This window comes from Polyodon spathula, chromosome 21, assembly GCF_017654505.1.
Source record: "Polyodon spathula isolate WHYD16114869_AA chromosome 21, ASM1765450v1, whole genome shotgun sequence".
Lineage (NCBI taxonomy): Eukaryota > Metazoa > Chordata > Actinopteri > Acipenseriformes > Polyodontidae > Polyodon > Polyodon spathula.
Genome location: NC_054554.1, coordinates 16495452 through 16517504, shown reverse-complemented (window position 1 = coordinate 16517504; position 22053 = coordinate 16495452). Strand labels below are relative to the sequence as shown.

General features: G+C 41.1%; 1 protein-coding gene across 2 annotated transcripts in view; it reads left to right on the top strand.

Annotated features, from left to right (window-relative positions):
• LOC121296155 (protein FAM131B-like) overlaps positions 1 to 21826 on the top strand; it is a 71632-nt gene extending 49806 nt beyond the window's left edge. For both annotated transcript variants that reach the window (XM_041221410.1, XM_041221409.1), the window contains 2 exons: positions 20505 to 20695; positions 21280 to 21826. In XM_041221410.1, the coding sequence (XP_041077344.1) occupies positions 20505 to 20684 (180 nt within the window). In that variant the 3' untranslated portion in view covers positions 20685 to 20695; positions 21280 to 21826. The remainder of the gene's footprint in view (positions 1 to 20504; positions 20696 to 21279) is intronic.
• Positions 21827 to 22053: the final 227 nt, after the last annotated feature.

The following is a 22053-nucleotide window of genomic DNA, read 5'->3' as shown; positions in this document are numbered from 1 at the left end:
ATAGGTGTTACTGAAACGTGGTTATCTGAGAGTGATGGGGACGAATATAATATTTGTGGGTATACACTGTATAGGAAAGACAGGCAGGACAGACGAGGAGGAGGGGTAGCGCTATACATAAGAAACAGTCTTGAAGCCCAGGTGTTAAACCTGGACAAAGAAAATAAAACCGAATCAATATGGGTCAGAATAACAGACAAAAATTCAAAAGGCATAATAATAGGAGCATGCTATAGACCGCCAGATTCAGACGGTGAGCACAATAATCTGTTATACAATGACATTAGAAATGTGTGTAGCAAAGGAGAAGCCATACTAATGGGGGATTTCAACTTCCCCCAAATAAAATGGGAAAACCCGGTGGGTAGCACGAAGGATGAAATAGAAATGGTGGAAATGACAAATGACTGCTTCCTAACACAATTTGTGAAGGCACCCACTAGAGGGGAGGCATGCCTTGATTTAGTCTTTTCAAATAACGAAGATAGAATAACTAAAACAGAGGTCAGAGAACCACTGGCAAACTCAGACCACAACATGGTCTCATTTGAAGTGTTTTTTAAAATCCCCAAAAGTAATGACTAAAGCTAAGGTTTACAATTTTAGAAAAGCAAACTATGAAGGAATGAAACAGAGACTAACAGAAGTAGATTGGAGTAAAATAGAGAAAACACCCACAGAAGAAGGATGGTTGTTCTTCAAAAATGTAGTACTAGAGGCGCAAAACAATTATATCCCTAAAGTAGACAAATCTAAATGTAAAACTAAATTGCCAAAATGGTTTAATAGATCAATTAAAAAAAAAATATTCAGCGAAAAAAGGCACTTTACAGAGCATTAAAAAAGGACCAAAAAGAAAGTACACAGAAAGAGTACACGGAACTGCAAATGCAAGTCAAAAAGGAAGTTAGAAAGGCCAAGAGAGAAATAGAAATGAACATTGCTAAGGGAGCTAAAACCAATTCCAAAATGTTTTTCCAATATTACAACAGCAAGAGAACATTCAAAGAGGAGATTAAATGTTTAAGAGATACAAATGGCAAAATCATAGAGGAAGAAAAAAAAATAGCAAATATGTTAAATGATTACTTTTCACAAGTTTTTACAAAGGAAGATACTGACAACATGCCCCACATGTCATCCAGTTCCTATCCAGTTTTAAATAACTTTAGCATAACTGAGGCAGAAGTGTTAAAGGGACTAGGAGCTCTTAAAATAAACAAATCCCCTGGGCCGGATGAGATCCTCCCAATAGTACTCAAAGAAATGAAAGAAGTAATTTACAAACCGCTAACCAAGATCATGCAGCAGTCTCTTGACACAGGGGTGGTACCGACAGACTGGAAAATTGCAAACGTAATACCGATCCACAAAAAGGGAAACAAAACTGAACCAGGTAACTACAGACCAGTAAGCCTGACTTCTATTATATGCAAACTTATGGAAACTATAATAAGATCCAAAATGGAAAATTACCTATATGGTAACAGGGTACTGGGAGACAGTCAACATGGTTTTAGGAAAGGGAGATCGTGTCTAACTAACCTGCTTGATTTTTTTGAGGATGCAACATCGATAATGGATAATTGCAAAGCATATGACATGGTTTATTTAGATTTCCAGAAAGCTTTTGACAAAGTCCCGCACAAAAGATTAATTCTCAAACTGAACGCAGTTGGGATTCAAGGAAACACATGTACATGGATTAGGGAGTGGTTAACATGTAGAAAACAGAAAGTACTGATTAGAGGAAAAACCTCAGAATGGAGTGTGGTAACCAGCGGTGTACCACAGGGATCAGTATTAGGTCCTCTGCTATTCCTAATCTACATTAATGATTTAGATTCTGGTATAGTAAGCAAACTTGTTAAATTTGCAGACGACACAAAAATAGGAGGAGTGGCAAACACTGTTGCAGCAGCAAAGGTCATTCAAAATGATCTAGACAAGATTCAGAACTGGGCAGACACATGGCAAATGACATTTAATAGAGAAAAGTGTAAGGTACTGCACGCAGGAAATAAAAATGTACATTATAAATATCATATGGGAGATATTGAAATTGGAGAAGGAATCTATGAAAAAGACCTAGGAGTTTTTGTTGACTCAGAAATGTCTTCATCTAGGCAATGTGGGGAAGCTATAAAAAAGGCTAACAAGATGCTCGGATACATTGTGAAAAGTGTTGAATTTAAATCAAGGGAAGTAATGTTAAAACTGTACAATGCACTTGTAAGACCTCATCTTGAATATTGTGTGCAGTTCTGGTCACCTCGCTATAAAAAAGATATTGCTGCTCTAGAAAGAGTGCAAAGAAGAGCGACCAGAATTATTCCGGGCTTAAAAGGCATGTCATATGCAGACAGGCTAAAAGAATTGAATCTGTTCAGTCTTGAACAAAGAAGACTACGTGGCGACCTAATTCAAGCATTCAAAATTCTAAAAGGTATTGACAGTGTCGACGCAAGGGACTTTTTCAGCCTGAAAAAAGAAACAAGGACCAGGGGTCACAAATGGAGTTTAGAAAAAGGGGCATTCAGAACAGAAAATAGGAGACACTTTTTTACACAGAGAATTGTGAGGGTCTGGAATCAACTCCCCAGTAATGTTGTTGAAGCTGACACCCTGGGATCCTTCAAGAAGCTGCTTGATGAGATTTTGGGATCAATAAGCTACTAACAACCAAACGAGCAAGATGGGCCGAATGGCCTCCTCTCGTTTGTAAACTTTCTTATGTTCTTATGTTCTTATGACTGGTATGGGAGGTTCTTTAAAGAAAACCTTACAGCAGAGTTTTGCTCCGGCTGTGGGGCGTATGGGCGCTGTGGCAAAGTGCCAGCCCCTGTGTGTATTATATGTTGTGTGTTAATGTTGGTGTATAGTCATTGGTACACAAGATATAAACTGGTCTGTGTAACACGAGTGTTTAAAATGTATATTTGTATTTAGGCACGAGGATTGCACAGCACTTCACGTGCAAGTAAAAGAGACTCCAGCTGAATGATTGATTAGCAATCGAGTCTTTGTACAGCTGCATAAAAGCAGCATGTTTTCACTCATTCGGGGTTGTGTGTTTGGTGAGTGGAGAACGGGATTGGAGACGGAGGTAATTGTAAAAGTAATAAGTAGTTAAATATCTGCTCACCGTGTTTTGTCTGTATAGTCTGTTTTGTTTGTCTTTTTGTTTTGGTGACGAGTGCCGTGTCCTGTGTTTTTTGTTTGTTACAACCTTTTTATTTTCTGTTCTGTTTATTTATTAAATGCTGAGCGAAACCATTCACTACACACTACATGACGCTCCCACCTCCGTCACCAGGAGGCTACATGCTGCTCCTACCTCCACTGCTTCCACCAACAGGAGCAGAGCAGCAGGAGCTGCCTCTGCCTCCGTCACCTCCATTGCCAGGAGCAGAACAGCAGGAGCTGTCTCTGCTGTCTCCACTTATCAATTCCCCCACCATCACGAGGAGAGGCGCTGTAGCCGCCTCTGCCTCAATCACCATCAGGGGGAGAGGAGCAGGAGCTACCTCTCTCTTCACCAGAAGGACCAGGACTAGATGCTGGCGGTCCTCAGCAGCCCTTGCATAGGCTGCTGAGGGAAGCACTGGGAAGAACCGCCCGGCCGCAGTGGCCGAGAAGAGGGCCAAAACCCACACCACAGCTTGTCCTGACTCCCTTCACGTCATCGCCCAAGGATGCCTGTCTCGCTTCGCCCAAGGATGCCTCTGTCGCTTCACCCAAGGATGCCTGCCTGGCATTGCCTGGGGTTGCCTGCCGCTCCGCATCGTCCGGGGTTGCCTGATGCTCCTCATTGCCTGGCGCTGCCTGTTGCTCTACATTTCTTGTGGAGCCACCGGTGGCAGGGTACGAGGGAGAAGCAGAGCTCCCTCTGCTGCCTCTAAGGCCAGGGGCTCCTCTCCGAGTTCACTTCCCGAGGATCCGCTGCTGCTTTCGCCTGGGGCTGCAAGTTCTGCTTCACCTGGGGTCACCGGAATTGCTTCACCAGTGGTCGTTGTCAGCTCTGCTTGGCCACAGGGGTCAGTGTAGCCGGAGCCCCACCAGAGGGAGCTGCCAGCTATGAAGAAGGGGGAAGAGGTCAGGAGACTACCTTCCTCCGCAGAAATTTTGGTGCAGAAGTTCTGGTGGCTGGAGTCTCACAAGAGGGAGCTGCCAGCTGTGAAGGGGGGGGAGGTCTGGAGACCACCAACCCCAGCAGCTTTTCCACTGCTGGAATTGCCCCGACAGCCTCACCAGTGGCAGCATTACCGCTGCCAGTGGTACAGCGGGAAAAGAGACTCGCCCCACTGTCAGCACGTCTGCTGACAGCATGGCCAGTAGCAGCCTGGCTACTGGCAACATTGCCGCCCATGAACCCCTTAAAGTCCCTGTTCTTGACCTGGGACTTTGAGCAAGACTTTTGGGATTTTAAGGGGGGAGGTGGCCATTGAGGCCATGTGTGCTACGCACAAGGGAGGGTATGTGGCAATGCCGCCCCGCCCCTGTGTATTTCAATGTTGTATGTTGCGTGTTGTGTGTTAATGTTGGTATATAGTCATTGGTACAGGGGATATAATATGGGTTATGTGCTCATGTGTTTAAAATGTATATTTGTATTTAGGCACGAGGATTGCACAGCACTTCATGTGCTGGTAAAATGTAATAATATGTGAGCACATTAATTCATGTGCAGTTGTACAGAGACTCCAATTGAATGATTGATTAGCAATCGAGTCATAAAAGCAGCATGTTTCCACTCACTCGAGGTTGTGTGTTCAGTGAGTGAAGAACGGGATTAGAGACAGAGGCAACAATAATAAGAATAAAGTTAAAATATCAGCTCACCATGTTTGTCTGTGTAGTCCATTTTTTTGTCTCTTTATTTTGGCGAAAGTGTTGTGTCCTGTGTTTTGTTTGTCTTACAATCTTTTATTTTCTGCTTGTGAATTATTAAATGCTGAGTGCAAGCAAGCGCTCAGCTTCACCAAAACTCCACCTCTCTGCTTATTTTGTGTTGGTTCCTGTTTCTAGTCTGACGTCACCCACTACAGCCTTCTTTGTGATAATATCATACAAGACGTAGACCATCCAGTGTATTGTAATACATATTATATTGTATTGTGACCTGCTGTGACCAAATGGGTAAGTGTGTGCAGGTGAAAGCAATGCAGCAGGGCAGAGGAAACAGATCCAGGTGCATTGATGTTTAAAGATCTTGTTTCCAAAGCCTGATGGCAAAACAAACAGTAAACAATAATGATAGCAAGTAATACAGCGGTGTGTATTACTTTACTTATAATCCCCAGGTTTGACCCTCAACCAAAGGTCCCATTTTTTATACACCCACACGTAACACAAAACACACTCACACGTCCTTTAGTGAGTGAATTAGTGCAAATACAGTTCTTCCTGAAACAAGTGGTGATGTTGTCCAGTTTGGTGCTGGCTCTGGATCATGTTAGCCATCTAAACATCGAACAAACAGGTTTTTAACAAGACAGTACAAACAAACAAAACACTGATGTTTTTCACTGTTCTCCATTTTAGGCTTTCTCTAACTAATTACAAAAGGAACAGATCACTTCACTATGTCCCCTTTTTATATTGTCATCCATGACCCCATGGTCAACGTACGCATCCGCTCCTCCAATCCGTGGATGCCACACCATTTCCCATTCGGGTCACTGAGTTTGTGTACCATAGCTCTGCCCCCTTACTAGATGGCCGACTTCCACCTAACCCATGGTATTTGGTCCAGGGTACTCTATTCCCTTTATACAGTGCCCTGGCAGGTCAGGAGAGAGATCTAACACCAAGAATTATACGATCTCTGTCACCTATCCCACCACTCAGAGTGGAGCCGAAGGAAAACTCGGCTAAATCTGCTTTTCCCATTACAGCCCTCTCCCGGGAAAAATTATCTGCATTTTGGCGGTCTTTCCCTGCACGATGTACCATGTAGTACATGAATGACTGCAATGGATTACCTAATTCCTAATTTGAAATCTGAAGTAAGAAATTTGGGTGTTATTTTTTACTCTACCTTCAATTTTGAGTCACTGTGGCAAAGTGGTTGATTGTGTGCAAGTACAGGTGATTAAAGGACAGACAATTGTAATCCAGGTGAAAAGGTTTGTTTTATTTATTTTTAAGTCCAGTGCCTGAAGGCAAAACCAACAGTAAATAATAATGGAGGTGAGTACTGCAGTGGCATGCATTACTTAATTTATAATCCCTGTGTTGCCCCACAAATAATAATCCTGCTTTTATTATACACCCACACAAAATACAAAACACATTCACAAGTCTGTTAGTGCGTGAATTAGTGTTAGTGGTGCAAATACAGTTTTATTTGTGAAAAAGGTGCAGTGTTGATGGAACTGTGTTAACTGTCTGGTAATGTACAAGACAAGGAGATACAGTTACAAACAAACAAAAACACAACATTCATGGTTTTCAAAGGAACTGATTACGATTCTCCACCCCCTTTATATGCTCTCACGCATGATCCCTTGGTAAACTGATGCAGCTGCCTTTATAATCGGCAGCTGTTACATTGTTTCCCTTCCAGGTCAATACGTTCTTGCAATGGAGTCTCGCCTTTTTCCAGACTGACCAACTTCCTGACCCGGGAAAAGAACTGTCAGGTCAGCCTGTCAAAAAAATTCTGTCCTCGCTTAGTACCTTCACAGGTCGGGAGGGAGATTTAATAATAGTAATAATAATAATAATAGCATTAAAATAGAAAGCAGCATCTCCCATCCTTTTTCATTCACCCTCAGAATATATAAAAGGCCAGCATTTGCAGATCTCAGAGTGCGTTCAGGCTGATAAGGAATTAGCATATAATTTAGATATTTGTGAGAGTCCATTCAGTGCTTTAAAAACTAGTAATATAATTTTAAAATCAATTCTGTAATGCACAGGAAGCCAATGCAATGATGCTTACACAGATGTAATGTGAGCCCTTTTTTTGTTCTAGTTAGCATTCTGGCAGCAGCATTTTGCACTAGCTGTAGGCGTGATATAGCATGACTTGTAAGTCCAGAAAATAAAGCGTCAGTAATCTAACCTATAAAAAATAAAAGCATGTACTAATTTCTTTGCATCATCCAAGGATAAGAATGATCTAACTTTTGCAATGTTTCTTAAATGATAGAAGGACACAAAAATAACCCCCCAGGTTTTTCACTTCAGATTTTACATTTGATTTTAGCAAACCTAGATCAATATTTGTCAAGGCAATTGAAAAGGGCATTGATAGCTGGTGTGTCACCTGGTTTAACAGCTATATAAATCTGTGTGTCATCTGCATAGCTGTGGAAATTCACCCCATATTTACGAATAACCTCCCCGAGTGGCAGCATGTATAAAGAAAATAACATGGGACCAAGAATGGAGCCCTGCCGAACACCACTTGTGATATTAGCTAGTCCAGATGTAGATTCTCCTAAGGCAGCAAAATACTGTCTATTCATTAAATATGTTATAAACCATTTTAGGACACTACCAAAAAGGCCCACCCATTCGCTAAGGCAATTAATTAAAATCTTGTGATCCACAGTATCAAAAGCAGTACTCAGATCTAAAAGGATCAGTACAGATAAACACTTAGAAACTGTATTTATACGTAGATCATTTATCACTTTTACAAGTGCAGTCTCAGTGCTATGGTTAGCATATTGGTTAGATGTTATTATTTCCAAGGAAACTACTGATTTGTTTAAAAAAAACTTTTTCAAGTACCTTTGATAAAAAAGAAGGTTTGAAATAGGTCTAAAATTACTTAGAACTGAACTATCCAGCTTCGATTTCTTAAGTAAAGGTTTCACTAAGGAGGTTTTTAAAGCAGAAGGAAACCTTCCTGATGACAAAGAGCTATTAACTATATCAAGGACATCATTGACAGCTTACAAAACACCTCCATCAAGAGATAGGATAATGCAGGGTCGATAGTTGGGGACATGACAATTTCTAGTCCTCGAGATATGACTAAATCTAAAGTATGACCATAGTTATGTGTAGGCCATGTTACATGCTGAGTAAACTCAAAAGAATACCATAGACTTAAAAAGTCCACAGCTGTTGAATCAGATATAATATCAGTGTGCAAAATAAAATCTCCAAGTATGAGAATCCTATCTAATTTAGTGGAAATTATAGACAAGAATTCTGAAAATTTACAAACCAAAATTCATTGTATTTTTGTCAGAGTCACACATCAAAAAGATTATAAAAGTTAGTTTCTACCATCTCAGAAATATTGCCAAACTTAGATCTTTTCTGTATATTTCCAATGCAGAGAGAGTAACCCTTGCCTTTATTTCTTCAGGGTTGGACTACTGTAATGCTCTGTTTGGACTTAGATGCCAAGCCGCATCACGACTACAGCTTGTGCAAAATGCAGTTTTAACTTCTTTGCACTGGCACACAGTAATATGTAGAATTGATTTTAAAATCTTTTTGCTTACATTTAAAGCACTGAATGGTTTGGCACCTGATTACTTGTCTGAGTTGTTTGTGTCTATTTATTATTTACTTTTGTTTATAGATGACGACGAACCGTCGTGTGTTTTGTTTGTTTATTATTTATTGTATGACAGCGTAGCTGTGCTTTAGTTTTGTTATTGTTTTGCAACGTGGATGGGAAGCCCCATCCACATTATAAAACCTGTGCAGAAGGTGGCCATCTCCCGAATTAATTAAGTGATTAATTTGTTTCTAATCGGAAGATGGTCACCTGCATAAATACCTGCAGCTCTCTGCAGTCCAGGTGGCTGTATGGAGGAGAGCGAGAGAGCGACCAAGGAGAAAATAAATTAAAAATGATCTAGGATCAGTGAAGGCAATTTCCCAGCCTGATCTGGATTGTATTGTTATTATTGTGTTCTTGATTTGTTTTTGTTTAAATCTTTTTTTTTCGATCTGTGAGCAAGTGTTTATTTTTGTTTGAATATTTTATTTATTTTTGTATTTTTTAAATAAAACGACGCACGCGCCATTGCACTGTACTTGTCTGTTGTTGTTCCTCCTTCTGGTCTGAGTCACTGCAACGCCATTTCCTGCCACACATGGTATCAATAATGGGATCACCAGCGCCTCCTGGACTCTGGACTCAGAAGAGGTACTGCAGAAGGGTACTGCAGTTTTGTTTTTCAATTGTTATAATTATTTTTTGGTGTGTGGAAGAGGAAGGAAGGATGGGAGGAAAGAGGAGGAGCTGCAAAAAGCAGCAGCAGAAGCAACTACAGCAGCAGAAGAGGTGGTGGACCCGGGCTCCAACTCGGTTTGGACCTCTGGACTGGGCAGCCGAGCAGGAAGAATGGAGGGCTGAAGGGGCCCCCATGTGCCGAGCCTGTGGTGAGTTTGGGCATGTGGCAGGCTGGCGAGTGGATAGAGGCCCAGAGACAGTCTGCAGTTCAAAAAAATAACAATTTTATTATAAATAAACAAAAATAAAGTGCACAAGGGCAAAATAACAGATACTCAAACATAAATAAAACAAAAACAAAACTCACAAAAATAAAGTTTCCAGGCTGGGCAATGCCTTCACTGGATTCAAGTTTTCCAAACAACCAAAAAAAAACAACCTGCTTCCTCAGCTCCCTCTCTCCAAATGAGAAGCAGAGGCCTCCTTTTATATCAGGTGGCTGGGCGCTGATTGATCGTTAATCAACCTAATCAACTAATCAACCCCAGCCACCTGAACATAATAAACCCAGGCAGGTAGGGGAAGTTAACCCCATCCCTGCCAATTTAAAAAGGGCAGAGCTTTGCTCTGCCACAGGGCACGTTCGGGATGACTGCCCCTATGGTGACCCCCAATATGAGGAGGCCTGGAACCAGGGTCTGGTTGGTGATGCGGCAGTGTGGTTCTGGGTGAGAGAGCAGGCTCAGCCAATGCCCAAGAGGGAGGATCCTGACTAGCCACAGCCCAAGCCTGCCCCAGCAAAGGAGGAGTGCCTGCTGGTCCCACCACAGCCATGGTAGGAGAGCACCTGGGAAGCCTTCCTCCACACCATAGGGGTGACACAGGAATGCTACCTCTGTGGGGAGTGGGGGCACTTTCCACTCAACTGCCCCCTCCCACTAGAAGAATACCTGCTGGTTCTGCCACCACCACCAAGAGGGGAGGAGTCCAAGCCCAAGAGGGGGGAGTCAGTGTGTCCACAGCCCAAGAAGGGGGAGTCGGTGTGTCCACAGCCAAAGAAGGGGGAGCTGGTGCTTGTAGCTCCCACCTTCACCAGCAGAGGGAGAATACCTGCTGGTTCCACCTCCACCTCCATGGAGGACTGCTTGTCGCTCCCACCTCCACCAGCAGAGGGAGCGTACCTGCTGGTGGCACCTCCACCAGTGGAGGGAGTATGCCTGCTGGTTTCCCCACTGCAGCCAGTGTGGAAGCAGCCCCTGCCACCTTCTCTGCCAGAATGGGAGGAGCCCCTGCTGCCTTTGCTGCCAGAAGGGGAGGAGCCCCTGCCTCCTTTGCTGCCAGAAGGGGAGGAGCCCCAGCCACCTTCACCAGGAACAGAGCAGCAGGAGCTGCCTCAGTCTCCACTACCACCAGGAGAAATGACAGCAAAACTTGCAAAGAAAATGTACAAAATGAAATTTACTGGTTGCATAAGGATTCAGCCCCCTAACCCTTACCGGTCGATTTATTCAGCTGTCGATTTATTCAGCTGTCGTCAGACGCATCAGGTCCAATTTATTTTCAAACGCACTGTTTATTTTACACACGCTGTTTAAATTAATAATTTTTTTTCTGAGTAAAACAGGTTTAAAATGCATTGAATCGCAAAAGGATACTCAGTACTGTATCTCCAGCCAATCCCCACCCCTTGTTCACTGTATTTTTCACATATATCTTTATAGACGTGCATACTGATAAATTCTCTCCTGATCACTCGTTTGATCACCAAATTCCTCAATAATGTGATCTAAGTCATTATTTTATTCCTATAACATCTCAAAAAGCTCTGCAAATGTTTGTGATATTCTTTGAGCGCTGGATACAGGAGCAGCTACCTCCTTTGTCTGTGTTATCTCTGTAGTGGATGGGGCTATGAAATCTGCTTTTTTTTTTGTTTCATTCACCTCCTATCGGTCTCACTCACTCATTCAAAAATAACTGAAACGGGAAAATTGTAATGTCGGACCTAGTCTGACATAGGACTGCAAATGGTTAAGTTAATACTTGGTAGAAGCACCTTTTGCAGCAATTAGGGCTATGAGTCTTTTCGGATAGGTCCCTGTTAGCTTTGCACAGTAGGATGGTGACATTTCTTCCCATTCTGCACAGAAAAATTGTTCCAGTTCTGATAAGTTTGTTGTGGATCGTCGATAGTCCACAATCTTCAAGTCTCACCATAAATTTTCAATTAGATTCAAGTCAGGACTTTGATTAGGCCACTCAAGAACATTAATTATCTTCTTTTTCAACCACTCAATTGTGGCTTTGGCTTTGCTTTGGGTCACTGTCCTGCTAAAATGTAAATTTCCTCCCCTAACTCTAATTGGTTTTCCCCCAGGATTTGCCTGTACTTTGTGCCATTCATTCTCCCTTCTATCCTAACAAACTTCCCAGTCCCTGCTGGAGAGAAACATACCCATAACATAATGCTGCCACCACCATGCTTGGCAGTTGGGATGGTGTTGATTGGGGGATGTGCAATGTTGGGCTTGTGCCAGACGTAACGCTTAGAATTTTCAATTTTCAATTAAAAAGTTCAATTTTTATCTTGTCTGACCACAGCACCTTTTTCCACATGTTTGCAGTATCATCTACATGTTTTTTTTTTTTTTCACAAACTCCATAAGCTTTTTGAGTAATGGCTTCTTTCTTGCCACACGTCCATACAGGCCAACTTTGTGTAGGGACAGGCTTATTGTTGATGTGTGAACACTGACTCCCATCTCAGACACAGAACTCTGCAGATCTCTTAAGGTTATTGTTGGCATCAGAGTGACATCCCAACCAGTTTCTGGATTGCTCAGTTCTGGAGGGCGACCTGGTCTGGGTAGTGTCTGGGTGGTATGATGCATCTTCCACTTCCATTAATGAAGAGCCTAAAAGAAAGTACGCAGAAAGAGGACACAAGCTGCAAACGCAAGTCAAAAAAATTGAATTACTGTGTGGTCTTATTACAATTGCATGAAAGAGTTCCCGTCCAAGGGTGGAACATAGTTGGGTGAGAAGCGAGACCTTTGTGGTCTAAAGTATTTTCCCTTTCCAGTCCAATGTTGGACATGGTCCAACATCATCAAAAAGACGTAAAGCACAGGTCTCTATTCGTTATTTCTCCAGAAAAAGCCGAGAAAACCTTTCAATGGCCGAGTGAGAGCCGAATGAAGCCGAAGGGTGCTTTAGAAAAAGGGCGTATCTGATAGCCCCATGCACCACAAAGATAATACAGACATAAGAACATAAGCAAGTTTACAAATGAGAGGAGACCATTCAACCCATCTTGCTCGTTTGGTTGATAGTAGCTTATTGATCCCAGAATCCATTCAAGCAGCTTCTTGAAGGATCCCAGGGTGTCAGCTTCAACAACATTACTGGAAGTTGATTCCAACCCTCACGATTCTCTGTGTAAAAAAGTGCCTCCTATTTTCTGTTCTGAATGCCCCTTTGTCTAATCTCCATTTATGACCCCTGGTCCTTGTTTCTTGTTTCAGGTTGAAAAAGTCCCTTGGGTCGACATTGTCAATACCTTTTAGAATTTTGAATGCTTGAATTAGGTCGCCACGTAGTCTTCTTTGTTCAAGACTGAATAGATTCAATTCTTTTTAGCCTGTCTGCATATGACATGCCTTTTAAACCCAGAATAATTCTGGTCACTCTTCTGAGGTCTTAGTAATGCATTGTACAGTTTTAACATTACTTCCCTTGATTTAAATTCAACACTTTTCACAATGTATCCAAGCATCTTGTTAGCCTTTTTTATAGCCTTTTTATAGTTTTCTTTATTTTACTCCAATCTACTTTTGTTAGTCTCTGTTTCATACCTTCATAGTTTGCTTTTCTAAAATTGTAAACCTTAGCTTTAGTCATTACTTTGGGGGGTTTAAAAAGCACTTCAAATGAGACCATGTTGTGGTCTGAGTTTGCTAGTGGTTCTCTGACCTCTGTTTTAGTTATTCTGTCTTTGTTATTTGAAAAGATTAAATCAAGGCATGCCTCTCCTCTAGTCGGTGCCTTGACAAATTGTGTTAAGAAACAGTCATAAACAAAGGAGAAAGCTGTTTCTGCATCCAGTGCTCAAAGAATATCACAGACATTTGCAGAGCTTCTTGAGATGTTACAGTAATAAAATAATGACTTGGATCGCATTATTGAGGAGTTTGATGATAAAACGAGTGATCAGGAAAGGTATGTCTATAAAGAGGTATGTGAAAAAAACAGCGAACAAGGGGTGGGGCTTGGCTGGAGATACAGTACTGAGGGTCCTTTTGCAATTCAATGCCTTTTAAACTTGTAAACAGCACATGTAAAATAAACAGCGCGTGTGAAAATTACTACTTATTTATTTATATTGTATATGCATTTTTTAACTATCAATGTGGAATAGTTTGTGTAGAGTCTACAAGTAAGTCTAATTTGAAAGCGTTGTGGAGTACAATGAGGGGCCAACAAAATGTGAAAACTTTGCAGGGGGGTGAATACTTCTGCAAACCACTGTGTGTGTGTGTGTGTGTGTGTGTGTGTGTGTGTGTGTGTGTGTGTGTGTGTGTGTGTGTGTATGTATATATATATATATATATATATATATATATATATATATACAGTACCAGTCAAATGTTTGAGTACACCTGCTTGAAACCAGGTTTTTCATGATTACCTATGCTTTTAACTGTATAAACTTGTCTATAAACGCTTAATATTTCATTTTATGATATGTGTACTTATATAAGCTGATAATCATAAGTGAATTGCATTTAAAAATGTAATTTTTAAATGAAAAATAAATCTTGTCAATTTCAATGAAATGGTCATCCAAAGCAAGGGGATTTCAGTCTGAAGCCCAAGTCAGTTAAAAGTCTGAAATGTGTACAACAGGGTGTTAGAACACTGGCCTAAGTATAAAAGTGTATTTGTTAGATGTTCTCTGAGTTAACTAGCATGTTACCCAATTAACCTTTTGTCACCAATTACTGTTAACAGGTGAGGGGCCATGATTACTATAAATATAGGTAGCATAGGCATAAGTTTGTCATTCCTGAACTGAGCAGAAAATGGCAAAATACGCTCAGTTAAGCAAAGAAAAAAGACAGTCTGTAATTACTTTAAGAAATGAAGGTCATCTTTACGACAAATCGCAAGAACTTTGTATGTGTCTGTAACTGCTGTGGCCAACACCATCAAACGATTTGAAGAAACTGGCACTCATGAGAACCGAATAAGGTCAGGCAGGCCAAAGGTGACCTCAGAATCAGAGAACAAGTTCACAAGTCTGCGAAACCAGCGATTAACTGCCCCAGAAATACAAGTTCAGCTAAATGCTACTAGAAGTACAGATGTTTCAACATCAACTGTTCAGAGGAGATTGCGTGAAGCTGGCCTAACTGGAAGAATTGCTGCAAAGAAATCATTGTTAAAAGTGCAGAATAAGAGGAAGAGACTTGCCTGGGCCAAAAAACACAGAAACTGGACATTTGAGGAGTGGAAGTCATTCTTATGGACCAATGAGTCAAAATTGAAATATTTGGGTCCAACCGCCGAGTATTTGTAAGATGCAGAGAGGGTGAGCTCATGAGTTCTGCATGTGTGGTTCCCACTGTCAAGCATGGAGGAGGCAGTGTCATGGTCTGGGGATGCTTTGCTGGTGACAGAGTTGGTGATCTTTACCAAATCCATGGCAAACTCAACCAGCATGGCTATCATAGCATACTTCAGAGGCATGCCATTCCATCAGGATTATGGCTAGTTGGGCAGTCCTTCATTCTTCAGCAAGATAATGACCCAAAACACTCCTCAAAGTTGTGCAAGAAGTATCTGGCAAAGTGAAGGACAACTCAATCTAATGACCTGGCCTGTCCAGTCTCCAGACCTTAATCCCATAGAACTTGTATGGGACGAACTGGACAGAAGAGTCAAAGCAAAGCTACCCACAAGTGCCCTACATCTCTGGGAATTGCTGCAGGAGCTGGGAAGACATGTCGGGTGATTTCCTGTTGAAACTTGTTAACCGAATGCCTCGTGTTTGTGAGGCTGTTATTAAGGCAAAGGGTGGCTATTTTGAGGAATCCAAGATTTAGAGACAATTTTCAATTTTCTTGAACATTGCTTTGATACTCCTTATGTATTGTGTTGTATATTGTAACATGTGTTTTAATTTTCAAGTATTTACAGAAACGTATACGACATAAAACATTGTCAATTATCATAAAAACCTAGTTTCCAGCAAGTATATTCAAACTTTTGAGTGGTACTGTACGTATATATGTATATTGTCTTTTATTTTCTTATTTTTTATAATATTTTTTGTAATTACTGCTTTTTGCTGTGTGAAGCACCTTGAACCTCTTGGTATGAAAGGAGCTCAACAAATAAAGTTTATGATTATTATATTTATTATTAATGCCACATACCACAAGTCATCTGGGCATTGCTGTCCTTCATTGTGATAACCACTTGAGTGGGGCATGGTAAGTGACAAGCTCAAATGAATGTTCAAGCAGGTAGTATCTTAAAGAGCAAGTAGCCCATTTAATGGCCAAACACTCCTTTTAAACAACGGAGGGAGCTCCAGAGGTAGTATTTATTTCCTGGACCTTGGTGACAACGGGTTTCACCCTTCTATTCCCCATTATAAATCCCAATTATTGTATCTCTGTTTTGGCAAAGGCACATTTTATCAAATTAGCTGTAAGCTGGGCTACCCTTAGAGACTGAAGGATGGCCATGATCCTAGCCAAATGCTCTCACCAGGTGGAGCTATAAATAACCACAATATACGTTGCCGTATATTGTGGTTCATCAGTCTCTGAAAGGCAGCAGGTGCACTATGAAGCCCAAATGGCATGGTTGTGAAATGAAACAGCTCTTTTCAGTCCAATGTCGGACCCTGTCCGACGTCATCAAAAGACCTAAAACACAGGTCTCTAGTTGTTTTTTCTCATGAAAAAGCCGAAAAAACCTTTCAATGGCTGAGTGTGCCTGATAGGAACCGAATGAAGCCGAAAAAAAAGAAAAAGGAGCGAATCTGAGCAATAGAGAGAGCCCCTGCACTAAAGAGATAACACGGACACATAACAAAGGAGATAGCTGCCAGCGCTCAAATAATATCACAGACAGAGCTTTTTGAGATGTTATAGTAATAAAATAATGACTTGGATCACATAAGGAGTTTGGTGATAAAACAAGTGATCGAGAAGATTTATCAGTATGCACGTCTATAAAGAGGTATATGAAAAATACAGCAAACAAGGGGTGGGGCTTGGCTGGAGATGTAGTATTGAGTGTCCTTTTGCCATGTAGTGCCTTTTAAACCTGTTTTACTCTGTAAAAAAAAAGAATTGCATGTAAAGTGCATGTAAAATAAACAGTGTGTGTCAAAATAAATTGGACCTGATGTCCCTGACAAGTGCTGAATAAATGGACTGCAAAGGTTAATGGGATTTGCCAGTATTCCTTCATCAAGTCCAGAGTGGAGATAAACCTAGCAGTTCCCAGTTTATCTAGAAGTTCAACAACCTGAGGCATGGGGTACGCATCGAATTTAGCAATAGCGTTTACCTTAGAAATCAACACAGAAGCGGTTGGTGCCATCCTTTTTTGCCTATCACAATTGGACTACACCACTCGCTCCTGGAAGGCTCAATCACCCCAAGTTCGAGCATGTCCCATACCTCTTTGTAAACACCACTTCATTGAGTTTCTGGGGTCCAGTAAGGTCTCTCTTGTACTGTGACACCTGGGGGAGAGATAATGGTATATTCAACAAGGTTATTTCTACCGGGCACGTCAGAAAAAACATAATTGTACTCCTCAATTAACTTAACTAGCTCAACTTGCTGATCAGGAACTAAAGTGCCTTGCAAAAGTATTCAGACCTTTCCTATGGTGTCCCATTTTGTGAAATTACAAAATGATACATACACATTTTTTAAACTTAATATTTTATTTAAAACTTGAATGCTCAAACTGAAGACTTCTAAGAGTAAGATAAGTTACAGTAAATGTCAGCAAAAATTTAAGAGAAAAAACTGAAATATGTTGATTGCATAAGTATTCAGACCCATCGAGTCAATACTTGGTGGAAGCACCTTTGACAGCAATTATAGCTGCCAAAGTCTTTTTGGGTAAGTCTATGCCAACTTTGCACTCTGGTTTGGTACAATTTGTGCCCATTGTTCTTGGCAGATTTGCTCAAGCTCTCTTAAGTTGCTTGGAGATTGCTTATGGACAGCAGTTTTCAAGTCTTTCCACAGATTCTTAACAGGATTCAAGTTAGAACTTTGACTGGGCCACTCAAGAACATTCAATTCCTTATTCTTAAGCCAATCCAGTGTAGCTTTGGCCTGTGCTTTGAATCACTGTCCTGCAGAAAGGTAAATTTCCACTCCAGTTTTAAGTCTTTAGAAGAATGAAACGGGTTTTCCTCTAGTATTTGCCTGAACTTTGCTCCATTCATTTTTCATTCAATCTTAGCAAGCTTTTGAGTCCCTGCTGAGGAGAAGCATCCCCATAGCATGATGCTGCCACCACCATGCTTGACTCTAGGGATGGTGTTGACTGGGAGATCTCGTGTTGGGTCTGAGCCAAAAGTAATGCTTGGCATTTAGACCAAAAAGTTCCAATTTGGCCTTGTCGTTGGCCTCACAGTGGCATCCCTCATCAGTTTCCTCCTTGCCCGGCTGCTCAGTTTGGAGGGACGGCCTGATAAGAACATAAGAAAGTTTACAAACGAGAGGAGGCCATTCGGCCCATCTTGCTCATTTGGTTGTTAGTAGCTTATTGATCCCAAAATCTCATCAAGCAGCTTCTTGAAGGATCCCAGGGTGTCAGCTTCAATAACATTACTGGGGAGTTGATTCCAGACCCTCACAATTCTCTGTGTAAAAAAGTGCCTCCTATTTTTTGTTCTGAATGCCCCTTTGTCTAATCTCCATTTGTGACCCCTGGTCCTTGTTTCTTTTTTCAGGCTGAAAAAGTCCCTTGGGTCAACACTGTCAATACCTTTTAGAATTTTGAATGCTTGAATTAGGTCGCCACGTAGTCTTCTTTGTTCAAGACTGAACAGATTCAATTCTTTTAGCCTGTCTGCATATGACATGCCTTTTAAGCCTGGAATAATTATGGTCGCTCTTCTTTGCACTCTTTCTAGAGCAGCAATATCTTTTTTATAGCGAGGTGACCAGAACTGCACACAATATTCAAGATGAGGTCTTACTAGTGCATTGTACAGTTTTAACATTACTTCCCTTGATTTAAATTCAACACTTTTCACAATGTATCCGAGCATCTTGTTAGCCTTTTTTATAGCTTCCCCACATTGTCTAGATGAAGACATTTCTGAGTCAACAAAAACTCCTAGGTCTTTTTCATAGATTCCTTCTCCAATTTCAGTATCTCCCATATGATATTTATAATGTACATTTTTATTTCCTGCGAGCAGTACCTTACACTTTTCTCTATTAAATGTCATTTGCCATGTGTCTGCCCAGTTCTGAATCTTGTCTAGATCATTTTGAATGACCTTTGCTGCTGCAACAGTGTTTGCCACTCCTCCTACTTTTGTGTCGTCTGCAAATTTAACAAGTTTGCTTACTATACCAGAATCTAAATCATTAATCATTGATCATTGATCTAGGCAGTGTCTGGGTGGTACAATGTACCTTCCATTTCTTGATGACTGAGTAGACTGTGCTCACAGAGATATTCAAAGACTTCAATATTGTTTTGTGCCTTTCTCCTTATCTATGCTTTTCAATGACTTTATCCATGATTTGCTTTGAAAGCTCCTTGGTCTTCATGGTTGAAATTGAACCTCACAATGAACTAATGAACCTCACAGAGAGAGGTGTTTTTTTCTGAAATCATGAGAACCACTAATATTGCACACAGTCAGTGGCCATTTAACTAATTGTGTGGCTCAATAAGGTCATTTTGTGCACCTGAATTAATTTAGGTTTGACACAGCAAAGGATTTGAATACTTATGCAATCATGACTTTTCCATTTTTATTTCATATTAATTATCTATTTACTTATTTTGTTTTGTTTTTGCTTTGAATGTGTGGCATAGGTTGAGTACATAACACATATTAATTCCTACTTCAAAGTGTCATGACTGCAAGCTTTAAAGCAACAAAATGTGAAAACTGTGAGAGGGTCTGAATACTTTTGCAAGAGATTTTAACTGTTCCTCCATCAAAAAGTCCTTTGTGCTAGAATTCTCTAGAACAGGGCCTAAATCATCATCTACTTTGCCTTGGGCTATAAATAAGGCCTCCCTTGCCTGCCAGGGCTTTAATAAATTTATGTGATAAATTTGTCTTTCATTACGTCGATCGGGCTGTCTAATTTTCCAACATTTTCCCCTTGTTTACCCACTTCTGATGCCAGATTTCATGCTGCCACTTTACACGACCTGGCCTGATGTCCCGGCTGGTGGCATCTACAACAGGTAGGGGTGAAGGAGGAAACAGTAGTAGATATCTGTCCTGTTGCTGGTATGGCAATGGGGCAGGGGCAGCATCTCTACCTCAGCTGGGGGCTAACCTTGGTCTCCATGGAGAGGAGGCAAGGTTGCCCATTGGGGCCGGAGGTCTAGGAGGTCATGGACCCAGGCCCGGTGGTGGTTGAGCGGAGAGAGGAGGTGGTACTCGGATGTTCCGTTAGACGGGAACAATGAGTAGGCCAGTCTGAGCAGAAACTAGGGAGTCCTCGTAGTCCTCGTCAAGTTTCATTGCCTTTTCCAGGGTGTCACGGTTGTGGCGGCGTATCCATGCTTGGGTATCGCCGCCGATCACATGGCAAAACTGCTCAACCACAATCACCTATCTCATCTGTAGGCTTGTTTTCTGGGCGGGGTTGAGCCAGTGCACCATGTGATCACACAGTTTTTGTGCGACCACCCCGGAACGTGTATCTGGGGACCTCTTGTACTTCCGGAGCCTTACATGGTCGTTTTCTCCATAATGCTGAGACAGCACAGAATGCCTAGCTTCACCAGGTTGTACTGAGCGGCCTCATGGTCTGCCTGCCTGTGCTTCCCCAATCAGGCAGTGTCCCAGATGGCTTGTCCAGAACTCTTTGGGCCGTAAAGCGGTGGTAGCCAGCCGCTCAAATGCAACCAGGTAAGCCTCCGAGTAATCTGTCTTTCCTCAGCCTCCCTTCTGCTGTCCAGCTGCTCCAGCAGTGCTAACAATGATGCGTAGTCCATCCCAGTTCCTGACATTAGGGTATTGTTGCACCCCTATTACCTCACCAGCCACTAGGAGTGGAATGGATTGAAGGAGCAGTGAATGGAGGCCTCTGGTCTAAACACTTGCCCTTTCTACCAGGAGAATGAAGACGACGCTCTGTGTAGAGATCTGGAGTCTCTGTCTCCCCCCCGAGAGGAAGCTGTAATCATGGGCAACAACAGCACCAACGAGACCATCCTGCCCCGGAAGATCTCAGATGTCACTTCCTCTGGAGTGCAGTCTTTGGACGAGGAAGATGGAGAGACCAGCAACAACTGAAAGGACGGCAGGTTTGGCATTTGAATCATCTCCATACCTGGCACTAAGTGTTAGATATGGCAACAACTTTTCATATATTTTTTTAGTTTTGAGAACACTTTTTTCTTGCTTCAATAAGTAATCAGTTGATATGCAATTACCCATGCATTCAATCGTGTCTGTAGTGTTTATTTTTTATATTTCAATAGATTGCTGTAGAGTTACACTTTAATAAACAGCTAAGTTATATGAAACAGGAGCTGGTGTTTATCTCGCAACTTGTCAGTAAGCCCGGTAATAATTCTCAGCAGCATTTATTAAGAATCTCCATGTATAGAGGTGATATATAAGTTATAGGTAATATATATATAATTATCTATATATATATATATATATATATATATATATATATATATATATATATATATGGACATGAGACCGTGTTGTTACTAAGTCTGTCACTGTCTGACCCCAACAGTTCTTCTGGGGTTTCAATCGCCATATTTTTATATGATAAACAGCCGTAACACCAACAATGTTTCAGACAGTCCCCCTAAGAGTCAATACCCCTATATCATTCATATTTGATAATACATATTTTTGATTTGTTTTTCAGATTCATTGGAAGTTGTTGGTCAACCACTTTGTGAAAAAAGCAACAAAAAAAAAAAAAAAAAACACAAAACACAAACAAACTTTAATTTGTAAAGAAATACTTGTAAAAGCATTTAGGATTTCCATTTTGGAAAACGGCCATGCATGCTAAAGGGCCTTTCTACAAACCAATGGAATTCCACTCGAAAAATGGGAGGAAGGACCCAGAAATGCAAACGGGAGTTTGGAAAATTTAAAATGTCTCAGAAATGTGGAGAGGAAATAAAGAGTCAAAAACTGAGAAAGGTCCTCGATTAATGAAAAGCACAGAAGTCATGGTGAGGTTTTACAAACAAATTCTGGACCCAGTGGAATTTTGTTTTAAAGTTTTACATGGAAAACAAAACATGCACTAATTCTTCAACCCTACTGCAAGTCTAAAAGATTTTAAGACAACTTCTGAATTCTTTCCAAAACCAGGACTTGTCACTATTTATTTTTAAGTAGGTTCTTGACTAGCCTTTCTATTCTTTCCCCTCCAAAAATATTCAAGCATTTTACCTATTATTACAGTGTCTATAGATGTTAGTTCTTTTTAATTGTGTAAAATCTAAAGATATAAAATCAATATTAAGGATAACAAATACTATTTTTATTTTAATCTAGAGCTTTACCAAAATATACAGTAAATATTTTGTATTTTACCAAATGGAAAATCTAACTAAAACATAAAAATGACATTTTCACCTAACGACTTCACTAAGGAGGTTTGTAATTGCAGGAGTAAAGAGTAGAT